The sequence below is a fragment of the Petaurus breviceps genome, unplaced genomic scaffold (genome assembly GCF_028583685.1).
Source record: "Petaurus breviceps papuanus isolate PSGF00001 unplaced genomic scaffold, PetGlider_PUasm1.0 90903, whole genome shotgun sequence".
NCBI lineage: Eukaryota > Metazoa > Chordata > Mammalia > Diprotodontia > Petauridae > Petaurus > Petaurus breviceps.
Genome location: NW_027187376.1, coordinates 14646705 through 14669583, shown reverse-complemented (window position 1 = coordinate 14669583; position 22879 = coordinate 14646705). Strand labels below are relative to the sequence as shown.

Below are 22879 nucleotides of genomic sequence, written 5' to 3'. Positions count from 1 at the left end.
ACAACTTTCCCTATCACAGTTTCGATATATCATGGGTCAGCATAAGAAACTAAATGGGAATTTTTGGGAAGTTTTGCAGAACCTGCAGACAATACACAAAGGCCAGCAGACAACACAGAAAAAGTTTAGAAACTCAGAAATGCATAAAATATATGTATAGTATTGTACAGAATCAACTCAAATTTTAGAATAAGGTACTGTAAACCACCCCATAAAAGAAAAAAATCAGAATTCTTTCCTGGTACAAAGGGAGGTCCAAAAAATTTTACATGGATTTTCCAGATTGTGGGGGCACTGTGTCCCTAACCCCCACAATGTAGAAGGTATATCTGTAAGTGTCCACTAATGGAGAATGGCTAAAACAGTTGTGGCACATGAATGTAATAAAACATCACCACACTGAAAGAAACAACTGTACGAAGAATTCAGAGAAGCACAGAAAGATATAAATTGATGGGTTAAAATAAGCAAAACCAGGAAAACAATATACAATAACTATACAATGTAAATGGAAAGAAAAACAAAATAAAACTTAATTTTCTGTAATTATAATAACCAAGCTCAGTCATAGGGAAAAACTGAAAAAATATGCAACCCTCTTTTTGTTACAGAAGTAGGGGACTGTTGGGTATGGAATACTGCATATACTGTCAGATATGGTGAATGTGCTGTTTGGTCTTGCTGAACTTTATTTTCTATTTTTTTTAATAAAATTTATTTATTTTTATTTTTTTATATTCACTTCCATAAGATTTTGGGCTTTCAATTTTCTCCCTCTCCTTCTCCTCCCGCCTACCCAAAAGAGGATGCAAGCTGATATAGGCTCTACTTATACCTTCATGTTAAACGTATTTTCACATTAGTCATGATATAAAGAAAAATTAGAATTAATGGTAGGAACCATGAGAAAGAAGAAACAAAACAACAAAAGAAAAGGAGAGCAGATAGCATGTTTCCATCTGCATTCAGACCCCGAAGTTCTTTCTCTAGATGTGGATAGCATTTTCCATTGTGAATCTTTTGCATTTGTCTTAGGTCCTTGCATTGCTGAGAAGAGCTAAGTCTATCAAAGTCATGAACTTTTTTTCTTCTTTCTTTTAAAGTCTTTTTTACAAAGCATACCTCACTGGAGGGTGATGGAATGAATGAAGGTGATATGAAAACAAAAGATATTGAAAAAGAATTCAAGGCTTGACAATAAGCAGTAAAAAGAAGTGATGGTAGACTGAGACTATCTTATAGCTTCAATTAAAGGAAAAACCATAGAGAAAGAAGATATGATTGCCAAGCTAATTGCTTAAGGAAGCTTACAGTTAGTGAATGAAAAGGAGAGCAAATAAAACAAAGGACTGGCCACAGAAGAGGGAAAGGAAGAAAATGATGCTTTATGGAAGAAAAGACAGGAGATAATTAAATTGGTCAAAATATTTTAAAAAATCAAGAAGACTGAGAAACATACTGGGGTAGTAGATCTGAACAAATCATGATATAGGAATGTAACAGAATATTGTTATATTAAGAAATGAATGAGAAATCTGAAAAAACACAGGAGGACCTATATCAACTGATAAAAATCAAAGAAAGGAGAAGCAAGAGAACTATAAAATAACAATAACAACAACAACAACTAAATCATACTAAAAAGTTGCCAGACGCAGATCAATTGCAGTGACCAATCCTGGCTCAGGAGAACATATGGTGAAATACACTTCCTTTATCTCAGCAGAGAGATGGGCAGCTATAACTTTGGAATGTTACAAATGACACTGGGTGCATTCCTTTGGTCAGTGTTGCTTAATTCTTTTTCTTTGGGAGGGGAGATATACTGGGAAATAAATGTGACATAAAAAACAAAAGACATAACGAGCAAAACTTTTTTTCTATAAAAGAACTGAGAAAAGGTCATCTGTCCTAAAACAACTGAGCTGAAAAAATTGGAATAAACAAATATGGTAGAATATTATTGCACTATGAATATGAAGGATTCAGAGATACTTGGGCAGATATGTATGAAATGATAAGAGTGGAAAAAGCAAAGTGAACAAATAAAAATACACATGATTACAAAACTAATAAAAGGCACAAGACTCTAGCCAAATATAATGGTTAAAGTTAAGGACACATTTTAAAAACTGAGAAATTATTTTTAGGGAACATGTTTTTGAAGGCAGGTTTGTGTAGGTTTTTGTTGGGAAATGACTGCTCTATCAAAACAAATTACACAAATACTTTTTTTTTTTAAAGGTAAATGAGGAAAGAAAAGGCTTTTGCTTTTTTTAAAGCAATTGAAGAGCTTTGAATTTGTTCTGTATGCAGTAGAGAATCCTTGAAATATTTTTAAAGAAATAGAATGATATGATGAAAAAGGTGTTTTACATACTTATGAAATAATTGTTGGATGAATAAATGTGTGAATCGATTAGGCAACAAGCATTTATCAAACATTTTCTGGGCCAAGCATTATACTTGGTGCTAAGGATAAAACAATAAAAAGTAATAGTTCATGCCCTCAAGGAATATACATTCTAGAGAGGAAGAAGTCAGCAAACAAGAACATGTGATGTTCACCATCTTCCAAAAAAGGAAAGAAATGGAACTGGGGTTTTATAGTCATCATGGTGCCCATCCTAATATAGCTCAATAGTTAAATACATTCAATATTTCTAGGGTATACAAGCAAGAGAACTACTCAGGCACTAAAGCATCCCTCCAATATTAAACAAAAAGACTGTCTCTTGAAATTATATGAGGTAAGAAAAGTAGTAATCCTACATATATGAAAGGACACTGTCTTTCCAACTTCCTGTTTGGAAGTCAGAACTAGAAAAGAAAGGTAAAAGTACATCTCAATGTTTTTTGGTAAGGCTAAAAAAAATAACACTATTGAAACTATTTTGTACAATACTAAGCACAGTAACTCAACAAATGTTAACTAAATAACGATGAGTCTACATTTGCCAAAGATAAAGAAAATTCAAATATGTTGGTCTTTCCGTTTCCTGTGGACAGAAAAAAAGATGACATGGAGACGATTCATGACACATGGAAATAACACTGAACTGAGAGTTTTGAAACAAAGGCTGAAGTCCCTGCTCTTCCACTAAACAGCTGAATTACTTTGTGTGTGTAGCACCTCTGGATTTCAATTTTCTCATCCATAAAAGAAGGGGTTGGGCATGATCATCTTTAAAGTCTCTTTTAGCACCAGCATTCTATAAAGCCAATGTCTGCTCCAACTGGGTTGCAGGGGAGAGATAAAGAAATGGGCTTACTAGGAAGTAATTTCTACGAGATGAAGTTAAATTTCTTACAAGAAACATATTTTACTACATCTTTCTCTACCATAAGACCAAACCTAATGTGATGATCAAAGAAATTTAATGCCAATATATAAAACTGATGTGTTACATCATTAATTTATTTTTAAAAAGAAAAAGACTTACTCTTGTCTCTCATATCTGAGGGTTTCTCGGATAGACCAGGCAACCTGGTATGGTGAAGCTTGCTCTGATTCTTCCAATTCTTCTCCACTATCTTCAGACCAGTCCAGCCCTGGGGCAGATGAGCAGATAACATGCAGATAGAAAAATAAAAATTCAAAGAAATAATTTATCTTTGAATTTAGGAAATAAAAATTGTCCAAACTAAGCCAATAATAGCAAGTACTAATATAATGTAAGTAAATTCCACCTAAAATGCCTGGGTTCAGTTCTAAGACATTACTAAACTAGCCTATTAATATTCATTCAGTATTTAAGAAAGCTGACCATTAAATACAGTAATATTTCTTCCAATATCAAAAAATGTTTTCTACTCTTTGTTGGAGATATAAATCATCAGCAGGGATAAAAACAAGGAGTCACAGGATGCATTCTAAGATATAAGAAAAGGAGATCTGCAGTAAGAACATACTTCTATGTTTCAAGCATTTGCAGTTCACTGGTTTGGATATTCCCTTTACTAGTGCAGATCACAATCCCTCTATGACTCAACAGACAGTCTCAAAGAGTTGCTGTAGTTGAAATAGCCATCACTGCTTGGCCAAGCTGATAATGAACTTGTCAGAACTTAGCTAGGTTTAAGCTACTCTTTGGAGAACAAAATACATAGCATATATCAACATGTACTATGAAAATATCATTAAATACTAAAATAATATGAAATGTGCCACAAAACAGAAACAAAAATCTGGGAACCTCAGGGAGAGGGCCTATGGGTTGAGAGAAAAGGTAGACAGATACATCTTGTCCTCAGAAAAAGCAAAAAAGGAGGCCTGCTGGGCTCCAAATGTTCATGAAACTTACAATAAATAAACACACATTTCTCTTTTCTCAACACTCAGAAAAACAGGTGAGAGGACAGAGGTACCCTGAAGGGCTTGAAGTAAAGGAGAGTCAACACTTACAGGGATGCAAAAATGTAGGCAAAAGACAAATTTTGCCAATTTCTTAATTTGGTCAGAAGCAACCCAGTTTATCTTCAGCTGTTTGAATACAGATAAAATCTATGCATGGAGTTATTTTTGTAATGCACAACTATTTAAGAATAATCCTGCCTCGATTGATCTGTGAAAGTTATATATTTTTTTTACCTGGCCTACCTTGTTATAAAGAAGCTTCAGTCCAAAAGCACTTATTAATCAATCTAAGTCTTTCTTAAGTTCTGAGTCTTTTAAACTTAATGAGCCTTTACTTATGCTACAAGATAAAAAGAACTACCCTATCAATGAAAGTTAAAATCATCTTTTAAAAAATTGAAAATATAGCACACACCCCACCCCCACACAACAAGACTGAATTATAAATCTGACTACAACTAGTTTAAGAAGAATAAACAAAACAAGGTAAAAACCACTGATGGTCAAATTTGGCCATCTTTTCACCTTCTAACTCATAATAATACACCTCTTTTTAGATGGTTTCAAAAAGACTTCCAAAGATTTTATCTAAGATTTTGGATACAGATTTGGCTTTTCGAACTTTAATCAATTTCTTTAGTTAAGAATTGTAAATTTTTACAAATTTTAAATTTCTAGGATCCAAATTTAGAAAAGGGGAATAGTAGATAAAAATACATGACATCTGTTGTTACTTTAAGGAATGCTTAATTCTGACTGAATATAATTACTAAATTTGCTTACAACTAATTTCATTATGACTATTGCATATTTATATTATTTCTGCCAAAATAATTTTTTTTTATATTTCAAAAATTGGGTTTTGCCTATCCATTTCTCTTTTAAAAAAAAATCTTAATTTCTAAAATCATTTTTGCTTTCTGAGGGAAGGGATTAAGCATTTAAATATCTATGTGCCAGGTACTGTGCTAAGTGCTTCACAAATGTTATTTCACTGGAAATATCTCACAACAACCATCAAGTAGGTGATGTTATAATCCCCATATTATAGTTGAGGAAACTGAGGCGAACAGAGGTGAAGTAACTTGCCAGGGTCACACAGCTCACAAACATCTGAGGCTGGATTTAACCTCAGGGTTTCCTGACTCTAGGCCCAACACTCTATCCACTTACCAGCTAGCTGGTGACACAAAGTCAGTCACAACCTTAACAACATGACTGCATCCCTCAGTCTTTCATATAGATATGAGACTCACTGACTTCGGCATTATTGGTGCTGCATTTGTATGTTTATTCTTGAAGATGTTTACTTTGGCCAAATGACTACCATCCAATTTAATTAAACAAGTATTTGTTAAGTATCTGCTGTGTGTCAGGCAGTGTGTTGGCACTAGGGATACAAGGACTAAACCAGCCCCTGACAATGATTCAGGAAGTCAGGGTGGTGGAGGGAGACCAGGAAAAGCCTCTTTTAGGAGATGGCCCTTAAATTAAATCTTGAAGAGAGGGATTCCAAAAGAATGAGATTAGAAGGAAGAACATTCCAGGCCTAGAGGGCAGCCCCTTGAAAAGAAACTAAGTAGAAGACAGAATATTATGTCTATCACATATATCATGTCAGAATATCTTGCTATCAGCATAGCAAGCAGTCCAGTTTGGTTGGAAAATAGAGTGTATGAGCAGGAATAATGGGAAACAGATTTAGAAAGAGAGACTACAGTTAGATCTGAAGGATCAAAACAGGAGTTTTTATTTGATTCTAGAAGTAATAAGGAACTAACTACTGCAACTTTTTAAGCAGAGAAGTATCAGACAGACAGACCGACCTGTATTTTAAGAACGTCAATTTGGCAACCACATGGGGAATGGAGTTTAAAAAGGGGAGAAAATGAAGGCTACCACAATAATTTTGTCAAGATATGGAAGACCTGAATTATGGAGGTGCCAAGGGAGCAAGGGGACAGATACACAAAATATTGTGGAGGTATCAAACTATGGTAACTGGAAGATGGTGGTGCCGTTGGCAGAAATAGGGAAGTTATCCTTAAATTGGGTTTGTCATAAAAAAATTCAAAAGGATAGTCATTCTCTCAAAGACTATTTTAAGTGGGTTTATACATGCCAAGAACAATTACGGAAAAATTAATTGAAAAAATTGTTGAGATTTAAGATTAGGTAATACATTGCCATCAACATAAAGAATTTGTTAAATCTACATTTGAAATTACTGGCAAATGTAAGGTCACCTTAAAAGATACATTACTTTCCTCTGCCTAACAGAAAATTCTAATTTACCAAAAAAAGACACAGGGTTAATAATGAAATGATCACAATAGCAGCAATTTCATTCTATATATCCCAAGAATAATATGCTGTCCTTCATACACAAAAGTCCTATCTCAGATCTGCCATTAGTAGCAAAATTGTAATGAGTTTATAACTAAGCCATCCAGACCCACTCACATGGTCACTCTGTGATCAATGCCACATACCTGTGAAATGCGTAGGATAAGGAATGCTATCTGTGATCATGGGAATGGCTGTCCTAGCATGAAACTATCTGAGCCTTAAGATCAACTTTTCTTGACCGTGGCCTCATTCACACTAGCTCTAATGTAACCAACTAAGATAACCAGTAACATTATGGGTTAGTAAAGTTCTCTAATTTGGTCTTCAAGCTTCTACAACTTTTCCTTTTGCTCTTGGCAAAATAAGTATGATTTAGGTGATTATATTTGATAATGGGATTATTACTACTACTTTCCTCCAAAATAAACCTTATTTTTAAATATTTATTTGAACCCTAAACATTTGGATTTCAGTTGAAGAAGATGCAACACTTTTTCTTCCTATTTCCTTTATGTTTGTAATGCCAAAGATTAATTCAGAGGTGCTATATTCTCATAGCTTTAGTCAGTTACTTTTTTGCCTTTAAAATTCAATGATAATAGGGAAAGGGATTTTTTCAGAAGTCAAAGATTATCAGCTTCCATAGATTTAAGAAATGTTGTGCAGGTATCAAACTGTGATAACTGGAAGATAGTGGTGTCCTTTACAGAAATAGGGAGCATCATGAAGAATGTGAAAGGATAGTTGTTTTCTTAAAAATTATTTTAAATGGGTTTAAGTTCCAAGATTAAACTTTCAAAAGCCCTATGTGTGATAGTAATGGAATATAAAGATCCCCCTGTATTGGCTTGGTTTTCAAATTGATTGTGTTAAAACCCAGAGCTTGTTAATCCCACCTGTGGGATGGACTTGTTGATGTGAAAAGAGAGTCCTGAACTGGGAGGAGCTGGTGACATAGATTTGGAGAGACACAAGAGAGGCAGAAGAACTTTTTGGAAGCAGCACCCTCGTGGAGGCAGAGAGAGACTGAGAGGATTGCTGAGGGCCACTTTGAATCGCCCTGGACTTTTGAGACCTGCCCCCTGAGCTGTCAAGGACTGAGGAGACATGGCTGTTTTGCTGGTACTTTGTCTGTCTGTTTTGATGTTGTTTTGCCAGATTTGTCCACTGGTGAAAAACAGTCCTGTTGTTGAAGAAGTTCTGGAACCTTTCTGTTGGCTAAGAGCTCCTGAGACTGTCCTGCGGACAGAGAGTGAATACTGTCCACTGGTGAAGGACAGTGCTGTTGTTGCAGGGGTCTGGGAACCTTTCTGTTGGTTCAGAGCTCCTGAGACTGTCCTGCAGACAGAGAATGAATACTGTCCACTGGTGAAGGACAGTGCTGTTGTTGCAGGGGTCTGGGAACCTTTCTGTTGGTTCAGAAGCCCTGAAGAAGGATTTTCTTGTTGTATGTTTACAGAAATCCTGGGAGAGGGTTTTGCCAATGTTTTCAGGGGTTCTAGGACTGTTCTGCAGACAGAGGATGAATCAATGAAGAGACTGGCAATGTATCTTGTGGCCTTGCTAAGCCTTGTCTCCCCAGGAACTAAGATTCCTGAGAACTTGCCTCCTGTCAAGATGAAGAAAAGACCTCCATTTGGGTATTAAGTGCTGTGCTTAAACTTGATGTAACTCTGGGGTAGATTCAATTGTGATCCAGGGGTGGGGAACTTTTGACCTTTTTGTGTTCTATGGTTGAACAAATGAATGTACTTTACTTAGGTTAGAAACTAATCTCCATTTGAGAAGAGGGGCTTTGTGGTGGACTAAATGAAGGTACAGCCTAGGGGTAGAGTAGTATTTAGAACAGGGACTTTGTAATTGATTGAATGAATGTAAGGTCCTGGGGTGGGGTAGTGCTTGGAGATTATTTAATCACACTTAGTAAATGCTGTATTTGGAATGATGTCATGTTTTGATCTTCTCTGTTCTTGATTTGTCATTGAATAAAATGGAGAGCACCTATACTGGTATTTTGAACCTTGGGAAGTTGCCTTTCCTTGGCATTACATTACACTATGACAAACACTTAATTTTTTCCTTAGATTCTTAGTTCATATACACTAGCTGAATTTCTATTTCTATTTATGAAATGACATATGTAATTCCCATTTTAATAACTTAGCCTTCATACATTAGTGTTGGTAGAAATATGATTTGGCTTAGTCATTCTGGAAACAATTTGAAACCATGACCCCCAAATTACTAAATTGCAAATACTCTTGAGTAAATACATCACTGAGCCTACACCCCAAGATCAAAGAAAAAGGAAAAGGACCTATATGTTCAAAAATACTCAGACCAGCTTTTCACATTAGCCAAAATTTGGAGACTAAAGAATGTGTAGTGAGGAATGGACAAATTATGGCATATTAATGGAATGGAAAATCTTTGTGCCATAACAAATAATAAACTGGACAGTTTCAAAGAAAAGTGAGAAGATCACTATGAAATGATGCAGAAGGAAGCAAAGCTAGAAAAAACATTTTATACAAAGATAACAAAGAAACACAATTTTGAACAACTTTAGTACTGTGATCAATGCAATAATAAACCACAAATCAGAAGCCTAATGATAAAGCACACCACTCCTGACAGCAATGATGAACTTAAAATGCAGACATACATTTTATGTAAGCTAATGCAGAAATCTGTCTTGCGGAACTATGCATCTTTGCTATGCATAGTTTATTATGAAAGTAGCTGCCTCCAATGCCTGGAATTGCCCCTCCCTGCTTCATCTTTGTCTTCTGACCTCCTTCAAGAACCAGATAAAATCCTACCTTCTACAATAAGCCTTTTCCAATCTCACTTAATATTAGTGCCTTCCCCTTGTTGATTATCTCCAATTTACTCTGAATATGCCTCGTTTACATAGTCATTTTTGTACATTGTCTCCCCCATTAGATTGTGAGCTTCTTGAGAGCCCAGGTGCTGGTGTCAGGAAGATCTGAGTTCATATCCAGCCTTTGATACTTACTTGTTGTGTGTCCCTGGGCAAGTCACTTAACCTGTGTCTCAAATTCTTCATCTGTAAAATGGGGATAATAGTAACGCCTACTTCCCAGGGTTATCATGAGGATAGAATGAGGTAATATTTGTAAAATGCTTGCAAACCATAAAGCACTACATAAATATTAGTTATTATGAGGCAGCGAGGTGGTGCTGTGCATGGAGCACTAAATTTAGCTCTGTGATCCTGGGCAAGTCATTTGGCCTATTTTCCTCAGTTTCCTCATCTGTAAAATGAAGATAATTTACAGTATCTATACCTCTTAGGGTTGTGTCAAAGATAAGATAATATTTGTAAATCTGTCCCTAGATCATTAGGTCATATCACTGCTCCAAACAAACACAATAGAAAAGGGCTTTAATGGAGACATGAGATAGACTGTTCTATCAAGACATTTTACCTCCATTCTGCACATGGGGGCAAAAAAATAAATAAATAAAGGCTTCCCCCAACAGTGCACACTTTGTTTCTATCACCCCCAGTGTCATGTTTTAGAATAGATTATCAACTTACCTAAATGGGGAAACAGATCTGTGTCCAGCTGCTGTCTTCGAGTGCACAGTTTCACCAGTCTCTGCAGCCGACTCATGCAAGCTGAGTGTGGAGAGAAGGCTGTGGCTTTCATGAGGACCCGGTCAGTCCTGGGTGGGTCCACAGCAGGAGCCCTACCGGATGGCAAGAGAGGCAGAGGTCTCTTCTGGGACAACTGCCTTGCTTGTGCTATAGTGTGTGTGGTGGGTGCCACTCCCTGCATTGGTAGGCTGGTGTTCTGAGGTGGAGGGGACTTGCAGACTAAACCCTGCGGCAGCCCTGGAGGCTTTAAAGAAGTGGATAAAGGTGGCAGATGGGAGTGCTGCTGCAGAGGCTGCTGCTGCAAAGGTGCAGGAGGGGGGCTAAAGTGCTCTTGGCGGACTTTTAAAATCTCTGTCTCTCTCTGGCGTTGCCGATTCTGGGCCAACTTACTCTGCAACTTCTTCCTCACAGTTGCCCCTTTCTTTAGGTCATCATCTTCCTCATTGAAAGCAAATGGATCTTCCAACTCTGTCTCCAGGTAGTGGAGAGGGACCCTGGCCCCTGGTGGTGACAGGGACATGCCATCAAGTCCATTGGGCATCTTCAAGGCCAGTGTGGGCACCGTCAGGCTGAAGGCCATGGTATCCATTTGGTGCCTGGCCTTCACCTCCTCTATTGGATCATTCTTTTTCTTCCTCTCTTTTTTCGGTATAAAGCCAAGTACCTGCAAGTGGCTGTTGCAGTACCTTTAAAAAATATACATACACAATAAGTTCTGGATTTCCTTTGCCTTAATGGGAAAACTACACAGAGTAAATATAGCTAAATTAAAGCCCCCAAATCCATTTGGCTAATTTTAAAGTGGTTGTTACTAGCTAAAATATACAATTCACTAAATAATCAGGATTCTTGCACTTATAAGCTTATCATTTAATAATAATTAACAAGATTAGACTGAAATGGTCTTTTTAAAAAGGCACAAACAACAAAAGTAGATGTTTTCATTTTATTCATTAATCTAAAGCATTTCAAGGTGACAGCTACACCTTCGGTCCTGAAAGAGAACAGAGGTAAGTACTTGGTTCAGTTTGGAAGGGTTTAAGTCTTGCATTTTTATAAGCCTCATGCTTCAAGTAGTGGTCTCCAGCTAAAGAGTCCAAAGGAGTATGGCTAGCCAAGCCAAGAGCCCAGGTTTCTGTCCTGCTTACTTATTTTTTTTTACCTCACTAGGAGAATAGTTGGATAAAGCAGATAAGCCTTTCATTCTACATAAATGATTGTACTTCTCACCAATGTTTACAAAGTTCTCTTTAAAGGCAGGGATAATAGTAACATAAGTATTCTATAAACATTTTAATGGAATTTATAGGGGCCATAATCTGTCTGATAGGTCTTATATACAGATACGTGGAAGCAAAATAACCTATTTAGGGATGTTTGCAATTTGGTATGCTTAAGTTACAGAAAAGGGTGTGTATGCAGCATCTTTACTTACACTTCTATTGTCAATTATAAACCTATTTGTTTCAATTAATGTCTCTTTAGTCTGTTACTGATGTTAGTGACTTTCAGTAAGAGATAATGAATTTGTACACGTTATTATGTAAGTAAATCCTAGCAGGGACCAGTCTCACTTTTTACAGAATAATTCCTAGCAAAGATAGAAAAAAATGGAGAAGCCTTACACCAATTAATAGTTCTTTTAAAGCAGAACAACAAACAAAATTATGAATATGTTTAAGGACCAACTAAAGAAACAGTGCAAGGGGAAGACTGCCTAAATGCACATAAAACTTTGATTCAGTAAAGTGAAAAGTTTAATCTAACTAATTTTAAAAGTGAATTTAAAATCACATTGGTTCTAAATCAGTCTTCTCTCTTCACTTCAACAGGTCAACTTGCATGTGAATTGTCCTAACTACAAATGACCCTACATTTGGTTTTGTATGAATATGACAGAGTCCATGTATAGACACACCCCCATCTTTATCACAATTAATTCTTCAAAAAAAATACTATTAACAATTCTGTTAATCTCTCATATAATATTCCTATGTAGTGTAACTCTAGTGAGTTTCTAAAATACCAATTTTCAGCCTTTTTTGTGTTATGGATCCTTTTTGGCAGTCTGGTGAAACTATGGACCCCTTTTCAGAATATTGTTTTTAAATTCATAAAAGATATAGGATTACAACAGAAACAATTACATTGAAACAGTAAAGATATTTTTTTAAGTTCATGAATGAACTTTTAAACTTTAAAACTTTTAAAGTAAAGACCTCCTGTTTTAAAATTATTTACAAAAATACTAATTTTTAGTCTATATGTACAAAACATGACAATGGATAGAGGCAGTTATGGAAACAGGAAAACGTGGGTTCAAGTCTGCCCTCTGACATAATAACTGTTACCCTAGGCAAGTCATTTACTTTTTCAGTGCCTCAGATAATTTTCTAAACTGTCAAAGACCTGCATCAATGGGGGTTACCTCACCCAAAGTTCTATATATTTATGAAATAAAATTCTAGACCCCTACCCTACAAATGTGCATACACAAGTTCTGTGGGAATATAAATAGGAAATTATTTATCAATAAAAATAGTTTGCATACATTACTAATTACTTATAATTTTGGGTAATCTATGCCAATAAATTTCCATACTGCTTTGAACATTCAAGAACTGTGTGACAACACTGAAAATGTAATACACAATTAAACCAAGTTTAAAAAAGAATGCTTGTTAATATATTTATTAAAAGTGAAAACCTTAGGCAAAAGCCTCAGCTTACTGAAGGACAGATTGTTTGCATGCAGTCTTCCTCTCCTACTGGATTACAAGTTCCTGGAGAGCAGCACTTCCTGTTTTTTACCTTTCTCCGTATCCTCAGTGCTTAGAGGCTGTTACCCAACCAGCATTTATTAAGTATCGGCTCTTCCTCTTCCTCTCCTCCTCTCCAAAGGAAGGTAAATTTTGATGGCCAGAAGTTGCCCACTTAACTTGGGCTTTACTGGCTAGATGGCTAGATTTCTGGATTCCTTCTTTCTTTTTCTCTCTTTCTTTCTAAAACCTTTAATTCATTATTAATTAGTTCATTCTAAAGCTCTTAGATTGGATCACAATAGTCCCAAACCAAGCTCCCCTAACCTCATCTTAGGCCCTCCAGGCATGGAGTGAATGTCAATGGTAGGAACAGCAAGCCTGAGGGTCTTCCCCTCCCAGCTTGATTTTTTTTCTTTTTTCTAATTAAAGGGACCATCCCATGACTCACTTTTTAAAGAGGCCTATTGACTGAATGGGTGTTACCTCACTCAGAATACCTGAAAAGGCCTCAGCCTAAAAGGGCCAGGTCTCCCATTGCATCCTGGGTCATCTCCAGTCATCCTGATGAATATCAGGTCACTGGATCCAGATAGCTCAGGAGGAGAAAGTGAAGCCGTGACCTTGCCCAGCCCTCCCCTACTCAAATCAAAGTCAACTGAAAGTAACATCATCATTTCCCAGATGACATGGTCCTCTTAAAAAAAAAAAAAAAAGAACAAACACAACAACAATAACCTGACTTGATAATTCAAAGTAAGAAAAAACCAACAAAGAATAAAATGTATTCTCTAACTACCCTGTTCCTTCCACTGAGTATAATAAAATGTAATCCAGTCTGTTTCAGAAAGGTAGGAGAGCCTCTTAAAGCAGAATCTGTAATGTTTGGTCAAATTGTAAACCAAATATTAAGAAGTTTCCTAAACAGGACATTCACCAAAATGATACTGTAAATTACTATCCTTAGCAGTCTGATTTAAAAAAACAACAACACTATAAAACAATTTTAAAATATTTGTCCTAATTACCCAAGAAGCACTTTACCATAAATACTAAAAAATCCTTTTTTTTTAAAGTTACCTATAGAATAGGCAAACAAGTATATAAAGCCAAGTATAACAGCTATAAACAGGTTCAGGCATGATATTAAATATTAGGGTCTAGATTTCTTCATGTTATTTTAAAACATTAACCCTCTCCTATATTCTGGTCTCAGAAATTAGAAGTAACTGATGTAGATTTTTTTAGGATTTGAAAAACAGCAGACTCTAATGACATGTAAGTCAATAAAGAAAAAGAAAACACGAATATCAGGTTGTCTGAGTCCTATCCTGTAAAGATATCTAAATTACTATTTAATCTTAGCACCTCCAATGAATCTATAAGGAATTAACAGTCTATCCTTAGTCTATCTTTGCCTTTAAAAAAATCTTAGGTCTACTTCAGAACTAAAAAGTGAAGGAAAAGTCTGTCTAGGATGCTTTTAACAGTGTGGGGAAGTTCTGATTTGTGCTCTCAACTCTAGTAATAATACTAAGTCTTTAGTATTGGCCCTTGGGAAAATATCCAAGATTGGCAAATGCGTCAATGTTGAACTAAATTTAAAGGCAAAATGATATAGATATTAAAAAATGCTACTTAAGGCAATGAATTAATTTATGTTCATCCATCATCCTCAAATAAAGAGTAACGAGAAATTGTAATTTTCAGGCTACTTATTAATCTATAAAATCAAATTCTAACGTGCACATTAGCTATAAAGTATGGATCTTTTTTTTAATCTAAGACTAAACTTTTATTTCTTCCTTCACTAAGCAGCTGTCTGTAACTTTCAGGTATTGTAATTTAAAGCCTGAAGTGCTGATAAGTAATGCTAAGGGAGTAATACCAAATCACTACTATTATACTACACTCATTTTAGTATGATCTCATTTTATACAAATTATTTATTTCACATATTAAGTATAAATCACAGGTCTGGTTGATCACCAGAAAAACTTTTATACTATATTCAAGCAGATAGTTACTTGAACACAGAGAGATGAAAGTTGAGAGTCAGTTTTTTCCCCCAATGGAAATATAATACATGTTCCTTTTAAAAGTAATTTCCCTCTCCCTGCAAATCTTGCCATTCACATATAAAATGGGGGTGGGAGAGAAGAGGAAGTGATGATGCTAATATTCTCAATTCTTATACAGAAGTTCTCTTGAATATCCCTAATCCCCAAAGGAATAAAAATGCATCCTAAGGGAAAAAATAAATAAGAAACACAAAAATTCCAAATTTCATCCTCATTACATTTCTGCCCTCATTAACTCTTACCTGCGATCCTCAGATTTGGGGATGGGGTTGGTGCAGCGTTGGCTGTTATACTTGGCCACATATTCACATTGCTTGAAGGGGGCAGTCTTGTCCTCCAGAACGTGTCTGATACAGAAAGCGTAGCCGTTGAGCCGCCGCTGCTTGCACAGTTTAGGGCTATATGAGCACAAGGGCTTATTGTCAACCTCAGAGAAGTGTATGTGTTTCCCTTCATACATCACGTGACTCTATTCCTTGTGAACATCAGCTAAAAGATAGCCCCAAAAAAAAGAATATGTAATAAAAATGTGTCAAAATGTGTAAAGTTTAAATTTTATGTTTCACTGAAGGGTTCTGGCCATAAAGTCATACCTGATTTTAAATCTTCTGTACCATATCAATGTTAAGAAAGAGCCCCAAGGACACCACTATCCTGGAATGCTGCAGAATCAAGATGAAGCAGATTGTCTATGAAAATATAAAAAGACATAGCTGACAACTTAAAATAAACAGAACTACATCATTTAATTAAAAAGGCGATTTTGTCAATGTAATCCAACATCTTAACCAAGAAAGTTTAATTCCCACTAAGAAACCAAAAGGCATTTACAAAACTTAGCAATTATTCCAGGACACCAAATTTAATAATTTGTAGTCAAGTTAAACCTTTCAAATACCAGAAAACTGAAGAACCTCTCCATAAATGAAGGACATTATCACATCCTGTACCCTGTTCAGATCTTAAACTTCCTTTATTTACAAAAGGAATTAACACCAACACTAAAAGTATTCATCAGAAATTCACTGTTGGGTCATTTTGTAAAACCAATGGCATGTTGGTTAAATTGTTAAAAAAAATTTTTTTCTAAGGAAAATTCAAATAGCTAATTCATTTCAATAATAAAAATATAATTCTTTGTGATTTGCAAAAGCATTTTCCTCACAATAGTCCTGTGAGGCAGGCAGATAAAACGGTGCTGTAAATACATTGTCATTTGATCCTTAAGGCAGACTAAGGTAGGCAATTATATGTTACTATTCCCATTTTGCAGCTGGGAAAATTAAGGTACAAAGCGACTAAGTGATTTACTCAAGGTAATACCCCTCATAAATGGCAGCATCAAGTCATCTACCTCCAGATAAAGGGCTCTTTCCCCTACACCATGATGTTTCTCAATAACAAAAACTCCTTTCTTTATTAGACACTCCATCTTTCTCAGCTAATTTTGTATTTGTTTTTTATTCCCATTGAGACTGTGGATTCCTAGAGGACAAAACCTAGGCTCCTACTCTTCAGGTAACAACAGATCATTTAACACAGCAGGTCCTTTATAAATGTTACTACTAATAATATTGTTATATGAGTATTTAAAAGTAAACTTTTCCTCCCTTCTTTTCCAAAGGATTTTCCAATAGCTACCTCTACATATACTATGTCTACAGGTATTAGTGATGTTTTATAATGCTAGGCTACAGTATCTATAATGAATCAATCATGGACTGTTAGAGCTGAAATAGATATTAAAGATCATCTAGTAAACATTCATTTAATAGCTGAAGATACTGAAACTGAGAGAAGTGACTTGCTCAGAAACACTAGGTTAGCCAACAGCATAATTTAATTTTAAGGAATGAAATACTCCCCCTTATGAAACTGGATAGGAAATGCTTGGAAACACTGAATGATAATACAAGGATAAACACACATTTTTCCTTCATACTGCCAGCTAGCTTTGAGGGAAGAGATAAGGGCAGTGAAGGAAGGGGAACATTTAAAGAAATAATATTTCTTGAATCAACCAGATTCTCAGTGTGATCTGAGGTTCCCTGGGGATCCTCTAGACTCTTTTCAGGGGGTTGTTGTTGTTCAGTCATTTTTCAACCATGTCCTACTCTTCATGAACTCATTTGGAGTTTTCTTAGCAAAAATACTGGAATAGTTTGTCATTTCCATCTCCAGCTCATTTTAAGATGAGGAACTGAGGCAAACAGTTAAGTGGCTTGCCCAGGGTCACAAAGCTATTAAGTGTCTAAGGTCATATTTGAAGTCAAGAAAACGAGTCTTCTTGACTTTAGGCCCAGCACCCTATTCACTGAAGAAACCCCTTTGAAGGGGAACATGAGAGCAAAACTATTTTCATAATAATAAGAAAGCATCTTAATTTCTAAGACAGTACATGTTGATAGATATAACCCATATAGACAAAAGCACCTTGAAGTCCTCAATAATTTTTTAAGACTAAAAAGTTTAAGAACTACTGAACTAGGAAACATCCAAAGATTCTTTTCAGGAGATTTCTCAAGTAAATCTTAAGTGAAGAAGAAGATAAAAGTTTCATTTTTTTCCTAAGTAGATTTTTCCTTCCTAAACAAATAATAATAGTGGATTAAGACTAAGATTCTTGCTTCTTCCAAAAAAGCATCCAGGAAATTTCAAGTTGTATCCTTAAAAAGTGGCTAGTTATCCAATTAGCTATTTCCTACTGAAAATACCTGTGCACTACAAGAAAAAAATTTAACTAGAAGAATCAGATGCATATCTCCACAGCCTATTTATTGTTCCTTGGAAGATTCAGAACTTAACTGCATTTGGAAATTTAATTTTACGTAAGAGATCTTTTCTACTTGGTACAGATTGGAGAAAGATCTGAAGTATAATTCATAATTCACAAACTATCCACTGAAAATAGACATATTTTTCCCCCATTAGAATTGGACCCAGTCAGGTAGAACTTAATTAGAAATCACATGCACTTAATTAGAAAGCACATGAACACAAAAGCAAGCATTTATGAAGTGCCTACTGCATAAAGAAATCAGTGCTGGGTGATATAGATATAGGTATAGATATAAAGCTTCAGATGAGTTTCCTGGCCTTAAATTTACAGTCTAGTAGGGGATATGATATATACACAAGAAATTCAAGTAACTTCTTCCATTCCCAAATTACACAAAAATACAGCCAGTGTCCCTCCAGCAAAGCCAGTGTTCATTCAGCTAACCTCTCAGCAAGTCCAGAAACAATAGAATCTGTATAGCCTGTAAAGCTCCATATCTGGAGGCAGCAAAAGCTGAGGGTTCCACTAAGTGAGCCCCAGGATGATAAAAAAAAAAAAACATAAAAACCCAGGCATAGGGACTCTGAGGTACCTAACATTCTATCCTGAGAAACCAGAGAGGGACCAGAAAATTATTTGAACCCTGAAATAATACAGGAAAACCTATCCTGGAAGGGGGAGGTTAGTCTAGAGACCTGGGTGACTCAGGGCATCCAGAAAAAAACAGTTCAATTACCATAGAATTATAGTTAGGTTCACAAAAGTTCTAGCAGCTTCTGCTAAAAACCAGAGATCATGGAACAAAATATTTTGAGAGGTAAAAGATAAAAGTATACAACCTAGGTATACAATCTTTTACTTTGCAAAAACTGAGCATATAATTGGGAGTGAAAAATGATCCTTTAATGGGATATAGCACTTTCAAGCATTCCAGTTGAAAATACCAGAGCTACGTAGGAACTCTGAAATAACAAAACACGAGTCCAGAAAAACCTAGAAAGGTAAATTTATCTGAGCAAATGGAAAGATTTCTATGATGATGTAGTTCCAGCAATCTAATCAGGGGAGGGGAGGGAAGAAACAAGTGTTACCCACCTCCTGCCAGAGAGGTGATCGACACAAGATATACATCTTTGGAGATGGCCACTGCATGGATTGATTTTTGCTTTACTATCCTTATCATTACAAGGTGGTTTTTTTCCTGTTTCTATAGGCTAATTGGGGTAGAGGATTAGGTCAAAGCAGGGATGTCAAAAAAAGAGGAACAACATAACTTTTTTTAAAATGAATATTAGAAAACAGAAAGAATTTCAGAAGGAAACACAGATAGGCAGGGCAGTTTTGAAAGGGTAAAATTTATTATATACTTTTTTTTAAAGCAAGCAATGTAAAATGGAAATCCAAAGTTTTAGAAAGAATCATCTTTTTGTTTTCTTCTTCGTATATGGAAATGCTCTTTTGGGGAATGAGTTCAAAATTAAAAAAAAAAATAAAGCAATTGATTCTATAACCTCTTACCAAAAAAAAAGGGGGGGGGGGGGGAGAGGGCATCTATCAGGTGTCTAGTACTTTGCTAGAGACTGGGGAGCAAGTAAATTTCATAATCACTGCCCTCAATAGTTTACAATCTAGTGAGACAAGACTTAGAAAAATGAAAGAAAGAGGAAAAAGAAAATGAAAGTGGCACAACTCATAGAAGGGAGCAGAACAGAGCTATTATCTATAGTTTGCTAATATCTTCCAACCAAAATATGTTCACCAGAAGGGAAAGGCATTAAAATATTCCTGATTGCTGTTTGTAATGTATTTTGTGAGTAAAGATTAATAAAATAATTTGTCATGCACAAAAATTATGAGTCTGCAGCTTCTCTTAAGGAATTCTGAAGATTGCAAAAAACTTGGAAAGTTCTCATAAGACTGTAGAATATTCGAAATGTTTCAGCAATTCATCACACCTCCATATGTGGTACCCCTATAATTCGTATTTAGCACTTAACATCAAGGAATCAGAATTTTACATAAAATCTTAGTTCTAACAACATACCTACAATGATTACTGCCCATGTATTCGATTTTCTCCCCATTCTCCCAATATAGAAATCAATTCAGCTCTCAGGATTTTTCCATATGCTACCAAGAAGAAGTCAAGAGCTAATATGTCACTTCTTATCTTCCATAATCACATAAATAGTCCAGCATATAATTTCTGTCCTTAATATTCCCTAAGATAACAAATACCATCTTTACTATCTTTTAATAAACACCTTTTCTTTACCTTTGAGATTCTTGAGAGAAGACCTTTGAACAGGTCTTTTTTGCTGTGTCCTCTGAATTTCTGGTGCTCTTCTCTACCAGAAAAATGTCTATTTCACATGTTGTATTCTCATGTGCTACCTTAAGATAACCTAACTGTTCTTAAAATTGCTACCTTTTGATTCATAGGGTCATTTCTCTAGAAAAGACGTAGAATCTTTACATTTATGACTTTAGCTCCCTGCTATAGTCGGTCTTACTCCATGCATTTTAAAAGAAAAGAATGGTAAGGAATGAAGGCCCTTAATCCTTAGTATTTAACTACTTTCTAAATGTATGTTTTTAAAATATTCAAATTATTTCACTTATAAATGTGGAAACAAATGGCAATCAGGTCTTTGGGAGTTTATATAGTATCAGTACTCAACTTGTTTTTTAAATTATGGGAACAGAGATGGGAGGAAGGGCCCAAGACAAAAATAGAGCTTCAAAAACAATCATAAATCATTTGCCCCTGATATAACCGTTTATCAAGACCTGAGGTCCCAGAATGCTCCCAAAATATTTCATATAGGAATTTTCTCCAAACTTTACTATGTGACAAAAAGAGAGGAGAAATGAATACATACTACAAAAAAGAAGTCTATGAAATCTAGTCAGGTGCTTTAAAGATTCTGTCATATAGAAATTATATTTAAATTTCCCAATGTTACCTCAGAATAAAAGTCACTTCTATCCTATGAAAAGAAAAGGCTATGACTAAACTCTAGTTATTAACATATGTTGCTATAGATTAAAATTTGAAATACTGGGGGTAGGGGGAATTCTATCTTTAGCTATGAAGTACAGTCAACTAAATTATTTCTGTTTACAGAATCTGGATTGGTTTATGTTCCTTAAAAAAGAGGAAAACAAGTGATTAAACTCAGGTAATTAAGCACAAGCAAATTATTACTTAACATTAATAAAAACCAAAAACAACTATTATGAAGAATAGACAATATGCAAGTAGATCTTTTCAAAATAAAGTAATATTTTCAACATCTGTAGGTGCATTAGACATTGGAACAGTATTGTAATAATGATGCAGGCAATGCTTTATGGAAAATAAAAATGAGTTTAAAAGACCTTGAAACTAGGTGTTAAACATTTTTTAAAATAGAAAACAATTCACTTCCATAGCTATCTTTTTAGTGAAAGCTACAGTGGAATAAGACATCATCAGGAGGAAAAGAAGTGAGAAAAGGGGAGATAAGCTTTTAACAAAAGCTGTCTGACAGCACTTTTAGGCTTCCAAAAGCAAGCATAAAACAATTTGACAAAAATATGGAGATTATACTCTCTGGGACTGCCAATGTGTCACCTCAATGTGGAATCACTGATATGTCACTTCTGTTCTTTTAACTCTCATGTTTCAGAAGTATGGTCGTTTCACTGCCACAGCATTTTTCTTTTCCATTTGTAATTTTATATTCTACTACCTTTTAAAATTTGAGAGCAACAATATGTGTGACACCTTTCCAAAAATGGATATGAATTCAAGTTCTCAGAATGATAGTATAACAATAACAATAATAGTAGCATTTATATGGCACTATGTTCCTGGCACAGTGCTAAGCATTTTACAATTATTATCTCATTTGATCCTTACAACAACTCTGAAAGGTAGGTAATGTTATATTCCCATTTTACAGGTGAGGAAACTGAGGCAAAAAGAGGTTTAGCGACTTGCCCAGAGTTACATGGCTAGTTGAGTGTCTAAGGTAAAATGTGAACTCAAGTTTTCCTGACTCTAGACCCAGTGATCTATACATTGTGGCACCACCTAAATGCCTGACATGCAAGTGAAAAGAATCTTACTGAAGAGACAACAAAGGTAGAGATTATATTAGTTAACATGATTTTTTTTAGGTATTAAAAATTGTGTTACTTTTGTATGTCATATTAATTATTAAATAAATCAGGATATTAACAAATATAATGTTAACCAGCATTTTTGAAATACATTAACTTTTAATAGTTAATAACAAATAGATGAATCTGAAAACTGGTAAGCCTATCTGGCTTACAGCAGAACTCATTCATTTGTTCTGTATTGTGAAATTAGCTTGTGAAATAAAGTCTAAATTCTCTGTTCTAAAGGCTATCAACTTAGCATGATTCAGACAGCAGAAAAGATCTGTTGTGTGGAGCAAGGGAGGAAAAGAATGTTATATATTGCCCCAAATCATAAGCAATATTTAGCATGCACTTACATATCATTCAAGTTATTCAAACTGGGATAAAAGAATTCAAGTAGCAATAATGCTTAAACACCTTAAAATAAAATAAAATTATATGTTAAATCATTCAAATGGTCTATTATACTAGTTCTCTCATTTGTTATACTGTCTTAATTCTAGCTACAATAAGCCTAAAGAGTAGTTTGCAAGTAAGTAGTTTTCTGGATGCTTCAGGAAAGCATAGTTCCTTATTATGATCAGCCATATATCTTCTCCATATTAATGCCTTAGGGTCCTATCTCCTTTAATACTAATTCCCAGTTTGTGGTTCTATTGAGAAAGGGTCATTTGGGATTTTGTTATTATCAACCTAGTAAATCCATTAGGAAGAACTTCCTTCTCTGTGAAGCTCCTGACACACAGGTTAAATTATATTACAACAAATATAACTAAG

At 35.2% G+C, this 22879-nt stretch overlaps 1 protein-coding gene across 8 annotated transcripts in view; it reads right to left on the bottom strand.

Moving 5' to 3' along the window:
• The window catches only part of INO80D (INO80 complex subunit D), a 90459-nt gene that overhangs the window by 60283 nt on the left and 7297 nt on the right, over window positions 1–22879 (bottom strand). For 5 of the 8 annotated variants that reach the window (XM_069075290.1, XM_069075288.1, XM_069075287.1 and 2 more), the window contains exons 3-6: window positions 15765–15860; window positions 15414–15660; window positions 10272–11017; window positions 3444–3552 (exon numbers count right to left, since the gene is read on the bottom strand). In XM_069075290.1, coding sequence (XP_068931391.1) covers window positions 3444–3552; window positions 10272–11017; window positions 15414–15631 — 1073 coding nt within the window. In that variant the 5' untranslated portion in view covers window positions 15632–15660; window positions 15765–15860. The remainder of the gene's footprint in view (window positions 1–3443; window positions 3553–10271; window positions 11018–15413; window positions 15661–15764; window positions 15861–22879) is intronic. The other 3 variants (XM_069075292.1, XM_069075291.1, XM_069075293.1) reach the window with 1 other exon arrangement.